This window comes from Petaurus breviceps, unplaced genomic scaffold (genome assembly GCF_028583685.1).
Source record: "Petaurus breviceps papuanus isolate PSGF00001 unplaced genomic scaffold, PetGlider_PUasm1.0 90994, whole genome shotgun sequence".
Lineage (NCBI taxonomy): Eukaryota > Metazoa > Chordata > Mammalia > Diprotodontia > Petauridae > Petaurus > Petaurus breviceps.
Genome location: NW_027187393.1, coordinates 2,354,074 through 2,377,634, shown reverse-complemented (window position 1 = coordinate 2,377,634; position 23,561 = coordinate 2,354,074). Strand labels below are relative to the sequence as shown.

The 23,561-nt window shown below is 46.4% G+C and overlaps 1 protein-coding gene and 1 long non-coding RNA gene across 4 annotated transcripts in view; one reads left to right on the top strand and one right to left on the bottom strand.

The window, feature by feature from the left end:
- The window catches only part of LOC138153488 (uncharacterized), a 27,578-nt gene extending 24,944 nt beyond the window's left edge, over window positions 1-2,634 (bottom strand). The window contains exon 1 of the long non-coding RNA XR_011166390.1: window positions 1,610-2,634. This is a non-coding gene — a long non-coding RNA (uncharacterized lncRNA). The remainder of the gene's footprint in view (window positions 1-1,609) is intronic.
- PHYKPL (5-phosphohydroxy-L-lysine phospho-lyase) overlaps window positions 1-23,561 on the top strand; it is a 26,823-nt gene extending 3,262 nt beyond the window's left edge. Inside the window, exons 2-13 of one of the 3 annotated variants that reach the window (XR_011166388.1) lie at window positions 2,644-2,762; window positions 3,532-3,691; window positions 8,825-8,899; window positions 9,822-9,909; window positions 10,271-10,387; window positions 10,655-10,737; window positions 11,718-12,015; window positions 17,661-17,815; window positions 18,473-18,562; window positions 20,775-20,905; window positions 21,825-21,972; window positions 23,048-23,561. Coding sequence is in view for 2 of the 3 variants with exons in the window: in XM_069077599.1 (XP_068933700.1) it covers window positions 2,644-2,762; window positions 3,532-3,691; window positions 8,825-8,899; window positions 9,822-9,909; window positions 10,271-10,387; window positions 10,655-10,737; window positions 11,718-12,015; window positions 17,661-17,815; window positions 18,473-18,562; window positions 20,775-20,905; window positions 21,894-21,943 (1,366 nt within the window). In the remaining variant the exon portion in view is untranslated. The remainder of the gene's footprint in view (window positions 1-2,643; window positions 2,763-3,531; window positions 3,692-8,824; window positions 8,900-9,821; window positions 9,910-10,270; window positions 10,388-10,654; window positions 10,738-11,717; window positions 12,016-17,660; window positions 17,816-18,472; window positions 18,563-20,774; window positions 20,906-21,824; window positions 21,973-23,047) is intronic. The other 2 variants (XM_069077600.1, XM_069077599.1) reach the window with 2 other exon arrangements.

Genomic DNA, 23,561 nt, shown 5'->3' with positions numbered 1-23,561 from the left:
CAACTCCATTCCATGCCAGGACCCTTCAAACCTGTTTTTCCCACATTCACAGCCTCCCCCAACCCCTTAATCTGCCCCTTATACACACATCTTTTTTTCCTCCACATGTGTGCCCTGTTTCAAACTTTCCCCCCCTTACCTTCACTTACCCCTGGCCCTGTATCTCCCTGCCCTTAGTCCCCTCTTCCTGGGCTTCTTTTTCCCAACCTCCTATAGTCCTTCCCCCTCCACCCTTAACAACTGTCCCCCTTCATTCATATATTCATTCAGTTATCATACACAAAGGTAATTAAGAGAGGGTCTCATGCTTAGCCCCTGTCCTTAACACCTTCCCCCATAGTCCCACACACCTGGGCCTCGGCATCACACACTGCAGAGCCCTGGGCTTCAGAACCTTCCCTTCCTCACTCTGGGGTGCCTCAAACCCTGTAGCTCTTCTCACCTGACTGCCCACTCCTCACTCCTTTTCCTGGCTTCCATATCCCCGACCCCTGATCTTGCCAGAGTGGAGCTCGTGTCCTTACTGCCCCACTCCTTCTCTAGGTAGCTACAGACTTGTAGGAGCTGCAGGTGGCAGCTTTGTCTCAAGTTAGTGCCCTCTAGCTCCCCCTCGAGAAGCAGGCAGAGGATTCCAAGGTCTTTGGCCTTGGGATCTGGGGCATTGCCAGCCTCTCCTTTTCCTCTCCTCCCTTCCATCCTGAAGCCACTACTTTGCTATGCTGTCAGCACTTTTGTTCTGCCTGTAAGGACACAGGAAACACGGGACCAAAAGTACAAGAGGAGGAGTTTTTAGGAGGGTTCTTGCTAGCAGGGAGGGATGGTAGTCACCACCTGTGGGAGGGGCTGCCTGCCGTCACCCAGGGCCAGTTCCCTTCCTGGGGTGCAATGATGGGGTGTTTGGGGAATCCAGCAGCCAGGGATCTGAGTGGGGAAAGCTTCTCTTGGAAAACTTTAAAAAAAAAAAAAAAGGAAAAAAAGAAAAACTAACTCAGCCAAGGCTTTCCTGAGTATATATATTTCCTGAGATATACTTATCTGTGAACATGCTGTATCCCCCTGGAGAATATAAACTCCTTGAAGCCAGGGACTACCTTGTATTATAAATAACTGGTATTCAGTTGGTATTTAATAAATGCTCGTTTTCTGTTTTTAAACCTATCCTGTATTTACTTGCCTGTCAACATGTTGTATTATCCCTGGAAAATATAAGCTCCTTGAAGCCTGGTATTGTCTTACTTTTATATTTGTATTATGAGTGTTTGACATTCAGTGGGTCCATAATAAATGCTCATTGATTAATTGATCCTCAAAGAGTTGTGAGACTGAGGTCAAACAAACAAACAGTCCCTGGGCACTATGGTCAGATCCATACAGATTTAGAGCTAGAAGGGACGTCGGAGATCATCAGGTCTAGCCCCCATCATTCAGGATGTGAACCCAGGTTCTCTGACTCTGGATCCCCATCCTCCAGGGAACAAAATACTCACCTTTATGTAGCTCCCTAAGATTTGTCCAATGCCTTCTCCACAACTGACCGTGTGGGTTAGGTAGCACAAATGTGACTATCCCCATTTCACAGAAGAGGAAAAGAGACTCAGAAATGACTTACCTTGGATCCTATAACTTAAAGGTGTCATTGCCATATGACTCCAGCTTCTTTCTGACTCCAAAGTCAGCCGTCTTCCACTATATCACCCTGTGTGTGTAGGCAGGAACAGCAAGATGAGCTGGGGCCCGCCCTCACCTTCTAGGCAGAGGAAGAAGCCTCATTTCCTGGGGCGTCACCCAGCTTTTCCCCCATTTGCTCCAAGTTACTGTTCCAGGAACACTGCAGACTTCAAAGAGAATGTAAACAGAGGCTGGCTGGCTCCTCAGACTCAATCCTCTTATATCAGAAACTCCTTTTGGTTCAAGGGTCTGACCCCTTCCATCCTGGGGGCTCAGAACTTGATTTTATCAACCAACTAAATTTGTAAATGATAATTCCTATGTTATTGTTATTATTCATTCGTTTCAGTTGTGTTTGACTCTTTGTGACCCCATTTGGAGTTTTCTTGGCATGGATACTGAAGTGATTTGCCATTTCCTTCTCCAGCTCATTTTACAGATGAGGAAACTGAGGCAAACAGGGTTAAGGGACTTGCCCAAGATCACACAGCTAGTAAGTGTCTGAGGTCAGATTTGAACCCAGGAAGATGAGTCTTTCTATCTCCATCCACTGGGCCACCTACCATACAAGCTGTTTTCCTTATGGACAACAGCTTAAAACACAAGAATGATGGGTTCTTGGCAAGAAGTGAAGTGTGCTTTAACCAGGGCTGATAAAAATCATATTTGCTTGGAGTGCTACACATCTAATTGAGATGACTCTAGATGGAAAAGGGAGGAGGAGGGAGAAAACTGCCCTCAGAGACCTGACAAGCCAGGTACCCCAGAGAACAGCACATATAACACAGGAGAAGGAAGAGAAGAGGGGAGGACTAGCCATTCCCAGGACACAGGAGCCAGGAAGAGAGCCAACAATGAAACCATGGCCTCAGATGCAGACATACAGATACACAAAGGGATGAGTTAGGTAAACTGGACGTCCTAAGGCAAGAAGGCAGCCCGGCAGTGGTTTCTCTCTGTGCTCTCTCTTTGCAGTTCTTCCTGCAGGCTATTTTTTTCTGAGGACCCTGTGAAGATTGTGCGGGCCCAAGGCCAGTACATGTACGATGACAAGGGAGTGGAGTACATTGACTGTATCAACAACGTGGCTCATGGTAGGTGCCAAGAGAGCAGCTCACAAACCAAGGGCTCCGGGATCATGAAGGTACTGCGGGGCAGCTGGCAGTGCCCAGTTTTCTCCTGTCCTGCTGAGGACCCTTTCTAACCCCTGATTTCACCTGGGATCATAGATGTAACATAAGCACGGATGGGGAACCTGCAGACCGTAAGGCCTTCTAGTCCCTTAAGTGTGGCCTTAAGGCCCCAGGCTCCCCACGCCTGACCTAGAGCTTTCTAATTCAACCCCTTCCCTCTCCAGATGAGAAAACTGAGGCCCAAAAAGGTTTAGATGACTTCTCCAGAGCCAGGATTTGGAAGGTCTTTTGACTCCAAATTTAACACTCTTCTCTGCTGTTCTTCATGGTGTACTTTCAGTATTTATCCCTTAGATTTCACTCACCCCACAACCTGTTTCTTATCTTTATGGTATCTTCGGGGACCCCCCTTTTTTTTTGAGACAGTCATTGTTAAGTGACTTGCTTGCCCTTGTCATGCAAACTAGTGTCAGAGGCAGGATTTGAACTCAGGTCCTCTTGACTCTGCACTCCCCTCCTTTGTTAAGCATCTTTCCCCTTGGACACTCATGACCTTCCCTTCTGGGGTAAAGGGCAGCCAGGCTTCTCTCTAGCTTCTACTTGCTTGTTTCTCCACTTGGGTGGGAAGGGATGTGACAGAACGACACAACCTAGCTGATGGAGGAGGGTTGGGAGGGAAGCTGAGCCCTTCCAGGGCAGCCTCAGCTCTGCCCTCTCTGGCCCCTTTCAGTCGGGCACTGCCACCCGCACGTGGTCCGAGCCACACACGAACAAAATCTAGTGTTAAACACCAACAGCCGCTTCCTGCATGACAACATAGTGGATTACGCTCAGAGGCTGTCGAGAACGCTGCCCAAGGAGCTCAGTGTGTTCTACTTCCTGAACTCAGGGTAAGTTTCTGAGCCATCAGGGATGTCCCCCTCTCCCCACCCCACAAAGAGGGCTATACCTTGTGAACTGGGCCAGTGGAGGGTAAGCTCCTTTTAGGGCAGGGACTGGTTTGTTTGTTTTTTTTGTCTCAGTGTCTCCAGTGTCTAGCACAGATCCTGGAAATAGGAAGCGTTTAATAAATGCTCTTTGATTGAGTGAGCCTCTGCAATGTAGGAAGCAAGCAGCTAGGTGGCACAAGCTGTCATCAGGCTGGGCCTGGAGTCAGAAAGACCTGAGTTCAAATCTAGCCTCAGACACTTAATGGCTGTGTGATCTTGGGCAAGTCACTTTAACTCTGCCTCAGTTTCCTCATCTGTAAAATGAGCTGGAGAAGGAAATGGCAAACCACTGCAGTATCTTTGCTAAGAAAATCCCAAATGGGGTCATGAAGAGTTGTGCGTGCATGACTGAACAACAATTTGAGACCCTATCCTACATGATACCACCTTCCCTTTCCAGCCTTGCCTGACACTCCTGCCCTCTCTATACACAGTACTCTAACCCAGCTGAACTCTCTCTGGCCCTTAAACAATCCCTGTGCTTTTTGGCCCCTGCTTTTGCCCACCTTATCCCCTGTCCTTGGAATAGTCCCCTTCTCCCCCCAACTCCCCAACCTTTGAATTCCCACACCCAGCATCTCCTTTGCCCCAGTCCTCCAGTGCCTTTAGGAGAGGGAAAGCTTCATTTTTGTCTTTGCATTCTCAATATATAACACAGTACCAAGATAAATTTTTTTAATCTAGACCTGGGATTTTGCTGATGGAAGAGCTCTTGGGGGTAAATTCCTTCTACCCTAGCAGAGTCTTAGAGAACTGCCCAGAGCCCTGAGTGGTTGTGACTCATCCAGGACCACACACCCAGGGTGTGTCAGGTGGGACCTGAGCCCTGGGCTCCTGGACCCCTGCCAGTCCCAAACTGCCTGTCTTCTGGCTAGTAGAACCATGTTTAATGTATGCTTGATGAATTGAATTGTTGAAATAACTGTCCCTTGTTACTAATCAATTGACTTACATTTATTAAGTGTTGGGGGATACAAAAAGAGGCAGAAGACAGCCCATTCCCTCAAGGAATATATGTACAAAGCAGGCTACCTACCTAACAAATAGGAGATAATTAAGGAAAGAAGAGACTGGAATTAAGGGGGTTTGAGGAAGGCTTCCAGTAAAGATGGGATTTTAGTTGGGATTTAAAGGAAGCCAAGGAGGACAGAGTGGAGGAGGGAGGGCATTCTAGGAACAGGGAACAGCCAGAGAGAATGCCTGGAGCCCAGAGATGGAGTTTTCTTATTTGTGGGACAGCCTGGAGGCCCATGTCACTGGATTGCACTCTTGTACATGTGGCAGACTAAGGTGTCAGAAGACTGGAAAGGTAAGAGAGAGCTAGGTCACAAATGTCAAATAGAGCCTTTTCTATTTGCCACTGGAGTTTATTGAGTAGGAGTGTGTGTGTGTGTGTGTGTGTGTGTGTGTGTGTGTGTGTGTGTGTGATGATCGGGCTTGTATTTTAGGAAAATTCCTTTAGTAACTGAATGGAGGATAGATTGAAACAAGGAAAGCCTCAAAGCAAGCAAACTTAGCAGCAGATTATTGCAGGAATTGAGTCATGAAGTGATGAGGGGCTACATCAGTCGCAGCAATGTCAGAGGAAAGAAGAGGGCATATTTGGGAAATGTTGCAAAGGAAATCAACAGGCCTTAGCAACAGCTTAGATATGGAGGAGTGAGAGGTAGTGAAGAGTCTGGGATGTGAGCCTGAGGGACTGGGGGGGTGGTGATTGTCCTCTATAGGGAAGTTAGGAAGTGGGGAAGGTTTGGAGGAAAAGATGAGTTCTGTTTTGAACATACTGAGTCTCAGATGTCTACTGGATAGCCAGTTTGAGATGGGTGAAAGGCAGCTGGAGATCAGAGGTGGGCCTAGAGTCTGAGGATATGTAGATCTGAGGATTCTCAGCAGAGAGATGGAAACGAAAGCCATGGGAGCCAATGAGACCATTAAGTGAAACAGTATAGAGGGAGGAGAGAAGTCCCAGGATAAGAGTCTTAAAGACACCTATGCTTAAAAGGTGTGATCTGGATGATGGTCCATCGAAGGAGGCAGAGAAGGCTCAGCCAGAAAGGTAGGAGGAGAACCAGAAGGTGGTGTCCTGAAAATCTAGAGAAGAGAGTGTCAAGAAGGAGGGAGTGAGGGGCGGCTGGGTGGTGCAGTGAATAGAGCACCAGCCCTGGAGTCAGGAGGACCTGGGTTTGGATCTGGCTTCAGACACTTAACACAAAAACTAGTCATGTGACCTTGGACAAGTCACTTAACCCCAATTAGCCTCCAAAAAAGGCCAAAAAAAAAAAAAGGAGGGAGTGAGAAACAGTGTCAGAGGCTTCAGAGAGACCAAGGAGAATGAGGACTGAGAAAAGGCCATTGGATTTGACAACTAAGAGATCATTAATGACTTTGGTGAGACCAGTTTGGGTGGAATGATGAGGTCAGAAGCTAGACTGTAAGAGGTAAAGAAGAGAATAAGAGAAGGGAAAGTGGAGGCACCCATTATTAATGGCCTTTTGGAGGAGATTAGCTACAAAGGGCAGAAGAGATGTGGGACAATAGTTAGCAGAGATGGAAGCATCAAATGAGAGTCTTTTCTAGATTGGGGAGAGATGGGCATATTTGTAGGCAGTAAAGAGGGAGAGATTAAAAATAATGAAAGAGTAGAGATGATGGAGGGACAATGTGTTGGAGGTAAAGGGATGGAATGGGATCACTTCACCAAGTAGAAGGATGAGCCTCGATAAGGAGTAAGGCCTCTTTACCATGTGAGACAGGGGTGAAGGAGGAGTTAGTGGCAGAAGGCGCCTGAGTGATAGAAGATAAGGCAGAAGAGGGACCTCTTCATGGTGAATGATTCATTTTTTTCTGTAAAATATGAGGCAAAGTTCTCAGTTGACAGTGAGGGGAGAGGGAGATTTGAGGAGGGATGAAAGGGTTTGGAAGAGTCACTGTGGAGAGTGGGATAGTGAGTTGGTAAAGAAGGTATAGTAGCAATGAGGGCCTAGTTGAGGTCATGTAACATAAATTTGTAGTGGACACAGAACAATTGCATGATTTTCTCCACTTTCTTTTAGCAGCACAGGTAAGAGTAAAGGGAGCTAGAGATTCATGAGAGGAGGACAGTATAGAGATGAATTGCTTCACCAAGAGATAAAGATGGGGAAAAGAGGAGAATGGCTAGTGCTGGGGAGATGGTCTTCGAAAGGATTGAGGTATCAGGGGAATGGAGGTCACAGTGCAGACAAAGGGTAGGGTTTTGTAAGGGAAGGCAGAGGGAGAGGTGAAAAGCCAATTATGGTCAGATAAGAGGATTTTAGAATTCTTTAACATGGAGGTGGTACATTTGGGGGGGGGGTGGCTATCTTTGTGTGCAGCTAGGTAAGGTAGAGAAGTAGCTCATGAGAGATGAGTAACTTGAGGAACTGAGTGGTTTGACCCAAACTGGTCTCACCAAAGTCATTAATGATCTCTTAGTTGTCAAATCGAATGGCCTTTTCTCAGTCCTTAATTCTCCTTGGCCTCTCTGCAGCCTCTGACACTGTTGATCACTCCCTCCTCCTTGACACTCTCTTCTGGTTCTCCTATTTGAGGGAGAATCAGTATATATGTAGAAGTTCCCTGGTATGAAGACAGGAGTTGGGGAGTACAGAAAAGTTGTGAGTCAGCTACTTAACTCATTAAGTATGGTGGGCGATAGTGTCTGTGGACAACAGTTACTAAGATTTCAATTGGGTGGTAGATGTGAGTAGCTTAAACCTTAAAGGAAGAGAGTTTACTGAAAGATGGGGGAAAGGGGAGAATCTGGACATGGCAATGGGGTCTCCTGCTTCTACCAATTAGTCAAGGAGAAGAGTGAAGGTGTAGTCAGTACTGGAAAGGGTACTCAGTCAGATTGTGTCATCGGGGGGAATCAGGTTTCAGTAAAAGCTAGTGAACAGAAAGAGTGAGAGGAACAGATTTAGAATGAAGAGAAGTTTGTTGCCTATGGAACAAGCATTCCAGAGGGCACAGAGGAAGCACTGGCATTAGGTTAAAACTTTGAGGTGGGAAGATCACGGTGGATGGGAACGAAGAATCAGGTAGTGGGAGGTGGGGAATGGAGTTTGGATGATGACCTAGAGGAGTTCAGAGTCACTGGAATGTGGAAGGTAGGTCCAGGTGTGAGAATGTTCATTAGGTAGAAGACAAGCCCAGGAGAAGATGGGAGACAGAAATCAGAGGCAGGACTGGAGGGTCTCCACATCCCATTTGGGAGATCAGGCTGGAGCAGGGAGGCAGAAGTTGCCGGGATTGCGGTTGCTTTGGGGCAGGTGGGAGATGCCTGACCCGGCCCCTAGCAGCCTTTCCTCAGGGACATACTGTGCTAGCCCAGGTCTGAAATCCCCCTGAGGAGGCTGGCTATGAGGCGGCAGCAGGAAGTGATAGACTCCCTGTGTACTGAAAGTCCTTTGGGACAGACGGAAGGCCCGCTGGGCCCCAGCGGCCTTTTATCAGGGGACACACTGTGCCCAGCAGATGAAATGATCTGATATAGCCATTTAAAAACTTTTTCTGGCATACTTATCAAATATTACATACTCTAATTATCTGTGTTTATGTCTTACCTCCCCATTGACTGAATTCCATGAAGGCAGGGACAGACTTAGTCTAAACTAATCTAAACTTGTTCTGCTCCAGGTCTAGCATAATATTAGGCTCACTGTAAATGCTAGAAACAGCCGCTGGTTAGCAGGGCTTCTCTGGGGCTGCCAGAATTATGTACCTAGGACCACAGGAGGCCACTTCCACAGTCTTCCCCAGCCCCTTCGGTCTAATGCCTTCCCTTTCAATGATTTCCTGTCTATCCCGTATATAGCTTGTTTCACCCATTTGCTTTCCCCACTAGACCATGAGCTCCTTGAGGTCAGGGCCTGTCTTTTGACTTTTTTTGTGTGTCCCCAGCATTTAGCACAGTACATAATAAACGTTGATTGTGGAGCAGAAGTGCTTCACAATAAAAGGAAACCTGTAGGGCTGCTGGTCAGCAATCTGAATGTTCATCACTATCTGTTGTAGGTCTGAAGCCAATGATCTGGCCCTGAGGCTGGCTCACCAGTATACTGGACATCGAGATGTGGTGGTAGTAGACCAGTAAGTGTGCCTGAGTCTTCTAAAAAGGTCTGCTAGGAATGCCTTCAAGCCTTTGGTTTCCCTATCAGTAATAAGGAGATAATTATATTCACAGGTCCTACCTCCCAGGACCTGTGTGACCTTGGGTGAGTCATTCTCTGTCTGGGCCTCAGTTTCCTCATTTGCAAAATGAGGGAGAATTTGGATTTAGAGGACCTTCCAACTCTAGAGTATACATATGGCCTTAAGTGCTATCTATGGTAATAAATTATTATTGTTACCACTGTTGAAGAAAGACATGGGTTGGGGATAGTTCTTAGGAGTGGCGGGTGGTGACAGTTCTGCATTGATTTCAGATGCCTTAGACCAGGAAAGTCAAAGGTAGAAAAGAGAAGGGCACCAGGACCAGTGAGTGGGTGACAGGAACAAAGCCCAAGGGGTGGTGGAAGGGTCCCCTACTCCTAGAGAATAACCATATCATTGGGGGTTCCCCTGGAATTGGGAACGGAAAAGGAACACAGAGGAACCTCCAGGGAGGTGACAATCCCCCTGATTTATGCACCCATCCCACTGCATTTGATAACAATCACATTATCTGTTTCTGTAGTACAGATAACTGCCCCATGAGGTGAGGAATCAGACCATTGTTGTCCCCATTTTACAAATGCAGAAACTGAGGCTCAGATAGAAGTGACAGAGCTCAGGAAGCGTCAGAGTCCAGACTCCTCACCTAATCCTAATCCAAGTCTCAGGGCTCTTTTCTGGAGACCTGAGCCAGGTAAGGAGTGCCAGATCCAGGAGGGTGCTGCCAAGCCTGGGGAGTCAGCGAGGGTAGCCCTATCCAGGAGTTGTTGTCTGTGTGGCTCATACAGAGGGGTGTCCCCTGGGGGCTGGGCAGGGCCTGCAGCTCTGGGGAAGAGCTGATCCTTCCTTCTCTCCTCAGTGCTTACCATGGGCACCTGAGCTCTCTGATTGACATAAGCCCTTACAAGTTCCGGAGTCTGGAAGGACAACCAGAATGGGTACACGTGGTATGTATCCCTGACCCAGTGCCCTCATGATGATGATATTAGTAACAGTTCAGAGATGCATCAGGGCCTACTAGATGGAGGGCAGGCCTCTGAAGCAGAAAGCCCTGGGTTCAAGTTTCTCCTCTGGAACATACTAGATGTGTGTTCCTAGGTAAGTCACTTAACTTACCAGTGCCTCAAAGCAACTCTAATACAGCAAGTCAAATCACAGAGAAGGTGCCATATGTACTGGGAGAGGAATTTCCTCACCTGGAATTCCCTACACTAATGAAGTCTGGACCTGTCCCTCCCTCCACTCACTTTTGTTCATACTCACATAGGCCTTTAAGGTTTACGTGTATCATAACATTTCTATACATAGGTCCCTCTCCCAGACATCTTCCGAGGGCCCTACCGGGAAGACCACCCAGACCCAGCCAGTGCATATGCAGCAGAGGTGAAGCAGGTGATTGACAGTGCCCAGGAGAAGGGCAGGAAGGTAATGGCTTTGGTACCATGCTTGCCAAGGATGTGGGGCTGTGGGAGCCTCCCGGGGCTCTGTGGGAGAGGGTGTTGGGAAGACTGCCAGGACACAGCCACAAGCAGGAAGCTCATGGGAATCCCAGCCCAGCAGGCCTCACCCTCCCCTTCCCTAGCACAGAGCCCGAGGCAAGCTTGTGCCCTCTAAGCTCCTTCGTGGGAAAGTCCTGCCTGTGTATGTTGACTGCCAACACAGCCACAGCCCAGCACTGCTCTCTGTCCACAGATAGCGGCCTTTTTTATTGAGTCTTTGCCCAGCGTGGGAGGCCAGATCATTCCCCCGGCTGGCTATTTCCAGAAAGCAGCAGAGTAAGTAGGTCACTGAAGAATTACAGTGGGAGGCGGATGACAGCATCTGTGCCTCACTGAGGGTATCAAATGTGAGAAGTCTAAGTCTCTCGGCCCTTACTCTTGATCACCAGCCTAGGCTAGGGCTGTCTGTAAAAAACTCCTAAGGAGATCTTCAGTTCCAACAGCACAGCTCCCACCCCTCAGGAGGGAAGTGGCGTACTATGGATGCAGAATGAGGTAGACATTGTCACGCATGGCCAGGGCTTTACTCTTTTGATTTGACCACTGATCTGTTTTAGAAGGGATGGTTCTAGAGGTGGTGGGGAGGTGAGAAGGGGTTGGGGGTGGTGAAAGCAGAGCCACATAAAACAAAGAGCATCAATAAAACATTTAGATAAAAATGTCTTAAAAGATTTTATCTCCAGAGATGGAAGGAGTCTTAGAAACCTACCACCCCTGGCCCTCCTCAGTTTGCAGATGAGGAAACCAAGGCCCAGGGAGATCATAGGATTGGGTGGAAGAAAGGACCTTATCTTATCTAGACTAACTCCTACCACTTAACAGATGAGGCCTTGGAATAAGGAACCACTCACACACACACACACACACACACACACATATGCACGCAGGCTCATAAAACAGCACAGCCAAGATTTAAAACAGCATCCTTTGATGCTTACAAGGCAATGTGGTAGAGTGGAAACCATTCCAGATTTAGTATTATTTCAAATCTAACCTCTGTTACCTAGAACAAGTAACTTTGCTTCCCTGTTCCTCAGTTTCCTCATCTGTAAAATGAGGCACTTGGTCAAGATGTGTACAAATGGACAAGACCTCTAAGGTCCTTCCTAAACACACTCTATTCATGGTCCTGTGGGGATTCCAAATCTGAATCTTTCCAGCATGACAGTGACTCCCTGAGATAGGGGTGATGTGACTTGTCAGAGGTCACATAGCATTTCTGTGGGCCAGTGGACTAAAATGGGGTCTTTTCGCAGGGTTCTCACATTATTGCATTCCCTAAGTGGGCAGAGGGGAAGCACATCACCCTCCACCTTGCTTTTCTGCAGACACATCCGAAGGGCTGGAGGTGTTTTTGTGGCTGACGAGATTCAAGTTGGCTTTGGCAGAGTCGGCAAGCACTTCTGGGCCTTCCAGCTGCAGGGAGAGAACTTTGTCCCCGACATCGTCACCATGGGCAAGCCCATTGGTAATGGCCACCCCATCGCCTGTGTGGCCACAACTCAGGATATTGCTGATGCCTTTGCAGGCACTGGTGTCGAGTATTTCAACACAGTAAGGAGATCCCCAGGGGCCACACCCTACCTCTGGGCCCCAGTTCTGGTCTTCTTTCTGAGCGCTCCATCAACCCTAAGCCCAGGCTCAACTAGCAGGACAGAACGGGGCAAGGGATTCTCTGGCTCAGCTCCAAAGATGCCAGGCAGAGGAAGCATTTCTAGTGTGTGGGGATCAAAAAAATTTTTTTCCCAGTAATAAGACACATGCTCAGCAAATCCTCTGTGTGTGGGCTTCAGGAATTCTTGATGACATTATTACCATGCATGATAATAACTTCCATCTCTAGAGAGCTTTAAGCTTTACAAAATACTTTCCTCTTACCAACCGTTGGTGGTGGGTGCAGGTATGATTATCTACATTTCACAAATGAGAAAGAAGGCACTAGAGGTAGTGACTTGAGAGTGAGGAAGATCAGGGTTCAAGCCCTACTTCGGACATGTCCTGGCTCTGTGACCCCAGGCAGATAGATCACTTAACTTCTCAGTGAAGACTTATTTGTAGAGCAAATAAATGTTGACCTACAAATGAGGAGGTTTCTTCACTACACCTTCCCTAAAATGATGAAATTGCAGGTCTGGTTTAAAAAACAGATGAAGAAATCGCAGCCCCAAAAGGAAGCAGGCCATGATCATGTATAAGTGTCAGAGGTGGGATTTGAGTGCAGGTGTCTCGGGTCTTTAAGGCCTGAGCTCTTTATTGTATGACACTTCTGCAAACCTGCTCACATGAAGCCTGGCAGCAGTCACATACCTAGGAGTGGCAGTGGGCTGGTCCTTGGGGACCTCTGCCAGCTCCTGTTGCTAGCTTGTCAGATAAAAGCCACCTCTGCTAAAATGGTCCAGCAACACCCTGGTGTCAGGTGGGCCCCATGTGGCCCATGGGTGGCCTGCAGTGGGATGCCTGAGCCCTGCTAGGGAGAGCTCTCTGTCTGGTCCAGGGAAAGAAGAAACCCAGCTTCTCAAACCCCACCTCTAATGATTACTGCCTGTGTGAAGTTGGGCAAGTTCCCCAACCTCCCTAGGCCCTGCTTTCTTCTGTAAAAGGAGGGGCTTGGCCTGAGTGGTCCCCGAAGTGCCCTTCCAGGCCTAGCACTATGAGCCTAGGATGGGGCCAGCAAATGCCCAGTACTGTGTTTAGTGGGAGACCTGCGTGCAGCACTCTGGGAGAGCTGAACAGCTGTATGAGACAGGGTTCTTGCTTTTAAGGAGTTTACCTGGGGAAACGAGACAATCAATAGTCCATGAAAAGTTAACATAGGGACAGATAGGAACAGCTGAATGGTGTTTAGGCAAAAAGACATGGTCAGTGGTGAAAGGTGCCCCCTTTCACAAGGCCATATGTGAGTAATGGCCCAAAGCCTCAGCCAGACAATAAAAGCTACAGGAGTTCAGGGGAGGGAGCAGTCACCGTGAGAATACTTCGTCCGGTGCTTATTTTGTTCTGTCTTATATTGTAGTTATTCCTGTATTTATCTTATCTCCTTTCATGCGCTCGAAGCTGTGAGGGCAGCAACCATGTCCTTTCTATCGTTGCATCTCCCAGACAATAGGACAACTCTAACACATGGGAGACACTCTGTGGCCCGGGGTGACCTGGGAAAACTTTCCAGAGAAGGGAAGACAGTGACCTGGGCCTTGAAGTGCTCCCAGTTTAGAATTTAGAGATAGGGAAAGGGCATGGCCTGTCACAGCAAAAACATGCCAAAGTTAGCTTAAGGTGTCTGAGGTCAAGTAAGGAGCCTCAGACACTTCCTACCTGTGTGACCCTGGGCAAGTCACTTAACCTGTTTGTTTTAATCCATCGGAGAAGAAAAAGGCAAGCCAATCCAGTATCATTTGCCAAGAAAACCTCCCAGACAGTACTGGCATATCATGGTCCACGGGGTCAGAGTCGGACATGACCCTGAGCAACTGAACAACAAAAGGAGTGTCCAGGAAGCTCAGCTGCTCAGAAATAAGAGCTGAAAAGGAAGTTAAGCACCATGTTATATTGCCAAAGGACTTTGAACCCAAGGCTACTCCATAGGTACTCTCTGTAGGGAGAGCCCTTGCAGGTGTGTAGCCAGGAGAATGGCATTTTAGAGCCTGATCTGAACTGCCTGCTGCCTTTTTTTTGTATGACCTTGAGCTAGGAGTGGTTTTTACAGTTTAAAATATAATAAATATTTTAAAAGATAAAAACCACTCTTAGCTGACAGGCAGCAGGTGGGTGTGGCTCCTGACCAACACTCAACTGCAGAGGCTCTCAGACTGAAAGTTGGAGGGGAACTTGGCATGGAAGACCCTTCATTCTGCAGCTGAGGAAATTATGGCTTGGAGATAGGGGACTTACCCTGTGCTCACACAGCCTGTAAAGTATGGAGATAGAATCTGAACCCAAATTTTTTGACTGCCAAGTCAAGTATTTTCTCCACTATGCCATCCATGCAGCCTCTCCTCAAACTGAGGAAGGGGACAGGCTCCTTCCACTCACCCTGAGCCTGTGGGTGTTACATGACTTACCTACAACTATATTTCTAACTAATAGCAGAGCCCCGACCTAGATTAGCATTCCACCCTCCAGACTCCCTCTCTGCCCAGTACTCTGTACTGTCCCGAGGTATCTCACAGCAGTTTTTTAAAGAGGATTAATTAGGTAGTGTTTGTAGCAGTAGGAAGCAGGGGGCTATTTGGGTAGTTGGTGATCGCGGAAACAGAGAGAATGGACTATTGATATATCATGAAGAAAGCACCAGTAGTGACTGACTGTACATGGTGACTGAAGTTCTGAGCTTGTTCACAAAGGATGACAGACAGGAAGAATAGGAAGGTTGGGGAGGAGCTGGTTTCTAGGGAAGTTTAGCTCCATTTCTGGTGTTAAATCTTTATGGGTTAGAGGTACTTGGGAACTGTGGACTGATGAGCTCTCCAGGGCAGAAGTGTCGGTGAGAAGAGACAAAGATCCTAATTCTAGGGGCTTCGAACCCCAACTAGTGTAATCTCCTTATTTTACATATAAGGAAACTGAGGCCCAAGGAGCTAAGTGACTTGCCTAAGGGTCACACAGGTACCAGGCAAAAGAAACTGAGGCTCAATAAAGGGAACTTTTGCCTAAGGCAGCCAAGCCAAATTTGCACTCCCCATCCAAACTTGGGCCCTGACACTACACCTCAGCTGCTTTGATACCTGGCATTTACCCTGAGAACAGCTTTAGAAGGGGGGCTTGGTGTATGTAGTCCAACTTTGGGAAATGACCCACTTAAATGACAGCAGATTGTGGTAAATAACTGAAATACTACTGGGTGTTGGGAAACAATGACTATAAGGAATAGGAAAAATCATGGGAAGCCTTATATGAATGGGGACAAAGCAAAAAGTGAGCAGAACCAGGAGAATGATTTGCCCAGACTACAATAATGCAAAGGAAAAGAGGCATCAAGGTTCTGATCAGTGACAGGACTGTGACTTCATGGGATTGTAGGAAAAGCATGCCTCCCTCCTCTTAGCAGAGGTCTGGTAGACTACAGGTGCATGAGACATGCCTTGTTAGGCATGGCCAGTGTGTCGTTTGGTTTAGCCATCCTTATTTGTTGTAAGGGTGTTCTGTGAGGGGAGAGGACGAGGAGAGAGCGATTTGGTGACAGCCACATTTTTTTTTTAATAGCACCAGTAAAATAGTTTAAAAGGAAAAACAAAAAAACCCAATCCATCTGCAAGTGTCCTCTGCTTTTCCTAGAAGGACTGGTGACAGGGATTGAGCCCCTGTATCGTGCCCAGCATTGAAGCAAGCCTTGTAATGGGTAGAGAAGATAGGAAATTATTGCCCCCGCCTTCATGGAGACAGTGGTCAGTTCAGACTGCCTCATATTCCACAACCAGAGAATGATTAATGCTCCATGGAGTGGGGCAGACCCTAATCTAATAATAACGATGTCTTGGTGTATAATGAAATCTCGCCAAGGGGGTGGCCTAGAATCTGGAGGAGGCTTCAGGGTGTAAGTGGACATTTAGGGCCTGGTGAGCTCAGACGGATGGGAAGGAAAAGGAACAGGACCAGTACAAGCAGCACATGGGAAGTGCAGAGGTTCATGGAATCTGGGTTCTACCGAAAGGAATGTTAGAGAGGATCATTCTACAAATGAGAAAACAGACTCAGCAGGAGTTTCAGCAGTTTGCTGAAGGTCACACGGGTTCACACCAAGATTCAAGTCACAGACCAAGGTCCCCATCAGGAGTGGAAGTAAGAGAGTGAGGGGAGCCCAAGTTCTCCAGGGAAGCACTAGTGGTTGAATGGGAACTGTGACATGATAAGCATCAAAATGCCTTGCCCAGGGTCAGTCAGTAACATCTAGGGTTGTCTTTGGACCGGAGTCTTGGTAATTACTCCAAGTCCAGCACCAGCCACTGCCCCACATTGCTTCTATTCCAAAAGTGGTGTCTGGGGATGATGAGTCTGGCCACATTTCTGGAGGCAGAGGATCATGCAGATGAGGGCTTGGACCAGGTTAGCAGAAATGGGAATGGAGGGGTCGAGGTGTGTTCCCCGGCATTCAGAACAAAGCAGCAGGTCTTAGTGACAGACGGAAGAGACCAACCTACCTTTCAATCAATCAATCAACAAATATTTATTAAGCGCCTACTATATGCCAGGTGCTATGCTGAGCTCTGGGGAATACAAGTATAAAGAATGGGAACAGTCCCTGCTCGCAAGGAGCTTCCACTCTAACGGGGAGAGAAGTACATGTATGAATATAGGCAGCATAAACATAAAGTGAATAAATACAAATCAATACAAAATCATTCAGTACAAGATAGCCCGGGAGGGAGGGCGCTAGTGGCTGGAGAATGGAGAAGGGCTTCATGCAGAAGGTGGCCTCTGAATAGACATCTGAAGGTGAGAGATAAGGAGGAAGTTAATTCCAGACAAGTGGGTTAGCTGGGCCAGAGGCATGGAGATGGGGGTCGAGGATCATGTCTGAGGAACAGCAGAGGTTTGATGCTCAGTGAAGCTGGGGCCGGATGGGCTGTGAAGGGGTATTTAAGAGAGGAGTTTACCCTAGAGGGAATGGGAAGTCAGTAGAGGTGATTTGAGTCACACTTGAGTCACTGTTCTCACTTAAGGAAAGCAGTCATGTGTAGGAAGCAATCTAAGTGAAAGGGGCTGAGATATGCACTAAGGTTAGCTATGTGAAGGAGAGGAATCAGATTCAGAGAGGTCACAGAAACAAGCTCTGGAAACAGATTGGCTTTGTAGGGGCGAAGTAAGGGCAGGATGTCGAGGCTCTTGCCAAGGTTACAAACGCAGGATACTGGAAGGATGATGGTGCCTTAGACAAGGTTTGGAAGACAGAGTTGGGGTGGGGGGAGACAGTAAGTTGCTCTGTTTTGGACATGCTGAGCCTGAGGTGTCTCCAGGACATTCAGTCTGAAATGTCTAGTGGGGAAGTGGTTTTTGATATTACTTCTTACTTGCCTCTTAATGGAACCATATTTTAATTCAAAAAGAGCAAACTCATTTTTTCCATATACCTTATAAACTCCCTACTACCAAACCCCATCTTCAAGTTATCCTGTCCCCTGCCTTCAAAACCCTCCCTTCTCCTTTCACATCTTTTCCTTGTTGTCTATCTGCCCTGATTGCTGTCCCTCATCTCTTGGACTCAGTTTGCAGGAAGTCCCGTTTCCTGTGCAGTGGGTTTGGCAGTCTTGGACGTCCTAGAAAAGGAACACCTCCAGGCCCATGCTGCCCATGTGGGAGACTTCCTCATGGGGCTGCTGAACCAGCAGAAGGTCAAGCATCCCATCATTGGTGATGTCAGGTCAGTTTGATGGTATGGTCCTTAACCTTGGTCTTGGCCACTCTTGGAGGACAAGCAGGACCTTCTCCATAGACTCAATTCCCCCTCCCTGAGCAGAGCACAAAGGCTGGTTCACCCAGTTACCTAATTTTGCTATCACAGAACTGTCCTACTCTCCTTTCTTTCTGGTGGTCTTACTATCTGAATTCCATTTCTACCACCAAAGTGATCTAGATGATGGGAAGGTTCCCTGGTTCCTTGCCACTGGGCCTGAAGTTAGTTATTACAACTATTATTACTGTGAGATTTCTCATTTATTGGAGGACAGGGGGGCAGACCTGGGCAAGCCAGTGGCGTCTTTCTGCCATCCCTTAGGAGTCATTATTGCAGGGTTCTGGAGCTCAAGGATCTGGGTTTAAATCCTGCTTGACGCTTGTGACCTTGGGCAAGTCACAACCTCCCTAAGCTTCAATTTCCTCACCTGTAAAATAAAGGGGGTAGCCTAGATAGCCTCTGAGGTCTTCTACAGCTCTAGGTCTACGATCCTGTGTACCACAGGGCTTAAAGACTTCATTCAATAGTTTTCCAGAGACTTGAACTGAATTTCATACTGTGTCTTCCAACAAGGAAGAGGGGAGCCAGGCATTCAGTGAGATAAAATGCCATTTTTTTCCCCAGGGGTGTTGGATTGTTCATTGGTGTGGACCTGATCAAGGATGAAGCAACAAGGACACCAGCAACAGAGGAAGCTGACTATTTGGTTTCTAGGTATGTAGGTTATTTTTCTTTCCCCTTTAAAATATCTTACTGCTTCTGCACTCTTATTACCCAAAAGAGAACAAAAGATGGAACTCCTTCCCTTCCTTGAAGTGAAGGAACTATATGGGTGGGGCACACTGCAGATGTCAGTTAGTCGGTTTGCTGACCTTTCCCCCCTCTTTTATATTCTCCCTTACCAGGGATGGTTCTCTGGGTAGGGATAATTTAGAAATGAGGTGGTATAAAAACGAAAGTAAAAATTTAAAAATATCTTCCTAAATCCATGGGGGGTCTCTGTGTCAAAACTGAGAATGGTCCTGATTGGGAAGGTTGGCTCTCTCCCCTTCCACTCCCAACCTGTTGCCTCTGCAAGAGAATTCAAGGTATGAAGTTTGGAGGGCAGGAGAAGAGAGCATATTAATAAAGAATCTGGTGTTTAAAAAGAAAAAGGCATAAATAAAAATAATTTGGGGACTTGGGAAAAATTCAGTATGTGTGTACTATGGTCAAGGGGGTTAAGGTGGGGGGCCCCACAGGGGAAAGCAAGACAAGTCAGGGCCAGCATCTAAGAGCCATTATGAACTGCTGTTCCAGGGAGCTCTACGAGCTTCTCCCAGTCAGGAATACACAAATCCCTGGGAGACTGGAACTGGGGTTAGTCACAGTTTTCAATGGGCAGTTTTTCATCCCATACCTGAAACTGGGATCCAACTGAATGTTCAGAATCAACTGATGAATCAACCAACAAGCATTTATTAAGTACCTACTATAGGCTAGATGCTGGGGATACAAAGACAAACAAGAAACAGACCCTGCCCTCAAGGAGCTTACATTCTAATGGGAGATTACACATACATAAATAAGAATATACAGAATATAAACATAAGGGAAGCAACCCTCTCAGTGCTCCTAAAACTAACTCTCACTCTCCAAAAATACTTTTTCCTTGGCCCCGGTAGTTTGTAATGGACAAATATCTTTCAAGTCATTGGTAATAACTTACAGCATCAATTTAGAAACCCGTGCTAAGAAAAAGCTGCTCCTTTCTCAGAAACCTGCCTCACTCAGACCCCAAAGCATCTGGCAAACATTTCCAGCCTTTGGGGAAAAAAGAGGGGGGGCAGGGTTTTATCCGATTTGGGATTTTATTGGTGCTGGTTGCTCTCCCTGAGGAATTTCCTCTCCCAATCTAGATCACCCACTTTCTCCTTAACTTCACCGGTCTTACAGTTCTCTGAAGATGGCAGGGGTGGCCAGAGGTTTAAATGGTTAGTTTAGGGTCACACAGTCAGGATGTGTCCCCAAATCCAGGTCTCACTGACTCCAAGGCACTGCTTTACTCAGCTCTCGAGAATTCTTCACCTTCCATTGGGACCCTTCTCAGTCTTAGGAAATAGCTTGGTACAGGAGAGTGATGAGTAATTCCTTGGAATAAGAGGACCTGAGTTCAAATCCCAGCTCTGCTACTTATTCCCTGTGTAGGTCACTTTAGCTCCCTGGGCTTGTAAAATGAGAAGGCCATGTCTGAGGTCCTTTCCAGCTGTAGCTACAATTCTATAAACAGACTCCTTATATGTAGGAGCTAAAAATATCCAGACAACCTTACCTGAATCAATCAAGAGCTTTCTTGCCTTGCACTCATTCACCCTTGACTAAACAAGATGGCTCCCACATGATGGCCATATCTCAAAACTTGAAACTGCTCTCATCCCAGGGGAGCTGACCCTTCCCCAAAGTACTTCAGTTTTCATAGATTTGGGGGATGGGGGGCAGGGCATGAAACCTGGCCAAACATTTAGAACCCCTAGCTGTGTGTTAAACTGAGGTGTCTCCTCAGGCCTGGACATAATCTCTGGAGCTTCCTCCCCAGAGACACACCCCATTGTTGGAATCTGACTGCAAAACTGAACCCTGGGTCACTGGATATTTGGTAGCATGAGCATGGGACTAGGACAATCTCTCCTTCCTTCTTCCCTTCTTCATCTTCCCTACCAGCAAGGGAACAGGAGGAAAGCAAAACAAACATTCTGCCCAGTATTGGCATAGGTTCAGGATAGACCATATGGGGAGCTGACATATGTTCTTTGTAGCCTTAGCCCTCAGTTTCAGAATCAGGTTGCTGTGAGGAGACTGATGCCTTTGTGCCACCCAAACAGCTTCCAAAAAAAGAGAAAGCAAAACTTCAACAGATTGCCTTCTCAGAAATTTTTTGTTCTTCCAGGTTAAAAGATGCCTGTATTTTGTTGAGCACTGATGGACCCGGAAGAAACGTCCTGAAATTTAAGCCTCCAATGTGCTTCAACATGGACAATGCCAGAATAGTTGTGAACACACTTGACACAATTTTAACAGGTGAAACTTTGGCCTGTACAAGTTATTTAAATCACCACACTTGGTGATTAACTCAGTATTTATTGATGAAACTGCAGTACCTAGAAACAAAACCTCATTTTGCTTGACTTGATTTCCAGGCAAGGTAACTATTCAGGCAGCAATATCCTCATCCTTGAAACTCACCTACTGTTGAGTTCCCAGGGGACAAGCTAGTGCTGTTGCCCTGGGAGATAGGGGACACACACAAGTTTCTGTGGACTTCAGGTCTAGTATCACTTCTGAGTTGATAAGCAGGTTAAAAGGAAACCCATTGTCTCTGGCTCCTGAAATCTCTAGTGGAAGACCTAGATTTATCTTGATATGCCAAGACAGCTTTGCATCTTTAAAGAACCTTTTGTTCTTTCCCCAAATGAATTCTAATTCCATCTAAAATTTAGCTTGTCTGTGTTGGACACCTAATTGCAATGGAGCTAACAGCACAGTTGGGAAAATTGTAGTGCAGTGGATGGAGTCTGGAAGACCCAGATCAGCTATGGCCTCAAGACATTAGCTGTGTGACCCTGGGGCAAGTCACTTAAACTTCCTCAGTTTCTTCATCTGTAAAATGGGGTTAATAGCACCTACATTAGGATCAAATGAGGTATTTGTGTTTTGCAAACTTTAAAGCACTATATAAATGCTAGTGGTTATTATGATGCCACTGGCAAGTAGAGATTACTGTGGGATAGAAGCTACCAGGATCTCATAGAAAACATCTGCAGACAGACCCTATTGGTCATGGGTGTAATTAGAGGGTCAGTTTGCCTTGTTTGTTTCCTGGGCTATCTCATATTGATGTGAGGAGGGAACCAACCCATGTCTAATTCCCAAACCCCTACTTAAATGGGTTCATTTTTTCATTTACCACATACCCACTTCCTTTCTTACTCCTCACCAGCCCCAACCAGTTTTAACTTGAAAGCTTAACTCGTTCTGCATGTTAGCTGACCTTGTCCTGCATCCCCAGAAATGGAGGAGAAGATAAGAAGCTGTGAAACCCTTCAAAGTCCCCAATGATCTGGACAGGTCTTCCCTGGGAACCCTAGGTGAGTGTGATTGTTTTGAGACTCAACTCTGTGGCTTCATCTTGGCAGAGGATCATTTACTGAGGCCCCCTCACTGCACTTTAGATTTGCCTTCACAATTCTAAAATGCTTTTAAGCCCACACCAAAGGGGCTACACTATTTTGTACAAACCCCTTAGGATTAGAGAGCTATGTCCTATAAGCAAATGAGATCTGTCATCCAGTTTTTTAAACTTTTTTTAAGTACTAAGTCTGAGCAACATCTGGGAGTTCCTCCCACCCTCATATGTAAATATTCATTTGGGTCCCACTGTTATCTTCCCTACCTATGAAAACTCAATGTTATTTATAAAAGCTGGGGATGTGGGGGGTAAAGTGGGGGAGATGCACAAATGCCCCACATACATGAATGAAACACTGGGAAGTTAGGGTTCCAGTGAGCTTCATCTAAAGCCTAGAAACAGAAATCAAAGTGGCTCTTTTCTCTCACCAGAAATTGCAGGGTGTTATGTCAATGTGTTATGACTGAGTGGAGACCAACAGTGCCCTGTGGTCATCCTGATTCAAAGACCTAGAACTTCTGTCCCAACCAAGACTGGATCAAATCCTGAAAAGCAGCAGTTTCTGCTGTTTTCATGAAAAGAGCAAAATCTGTGGAATTTTAAGTGCGGAAGAGGACTATGGATTAGATAAGATCATTTAGTCCAACCCCCTAATTTTATAGATGACAACATTCAGATTCTCTAAGAACCTTCCCCAAGGCGCTCGCTAGTGGCAAAGTCTTCCATCTGACCACTAGCAACCTTTCTTTACTTCAACCCTGAATTATATTAACTATAGCTACATAGATATATTACTGTTCAGAAAGCTTTTGGCTGTTGGAGGGAAGATTTCACTTGATTAAAGAGTGAGATGTATTAATGTTTTCATTAAAAGGGCCTATTCTAGTCTGAGTAAAGCTATAGGATGAGCTTGCCAAGTGAAGTGAATGATAAAGTTCACAAGTCCAAATAAAGGGAACAAGTGAAATCTCATTACTAGCCAATCATTTGAAAGCCACCTTTTTGCCCTGACCCTCTCTCTTTTTGCTTTTTAGGTTCAAACAGAATATTCTGAAAGATGAAGGGGGAAGCCCTGCCAGCCTATCCCAAGATAACAAGAAATTTAAACTCAACCCATTCACAATTTACCTTGTAACATGGATTGGATCAAACAAAAGTGTTGCCATGCACTGGAAGGCAAGGGGAATGGTGAGACCCACAGTTCTGAATCCCTACCCCCACCACCCACATTTTTAGGTATATAACCACACTGCTCTCTATTACTGTTATTAAAGTCAGACACTGGGTAAATAGTGGTTAGAAAATGTCCCATTAAGGTCAGAAAAGAAAACATAGGGAAGATGAATTCCTAAATATAACAATGGTTTCTACCATTTGCCTTAGGGCAAATTACTCAACTCTGCTCTGGTCTTACTAAACTTGAAGACCTAAATGTCTTCTTCAATGGAATATTTTGAAAATGTCCAAATTTGTTTCAACAATTAAAACTACCATGAAATGCCTATTTTGTCTTTTAATTTTTCAAAAAATTAAAACATGTCAAACATT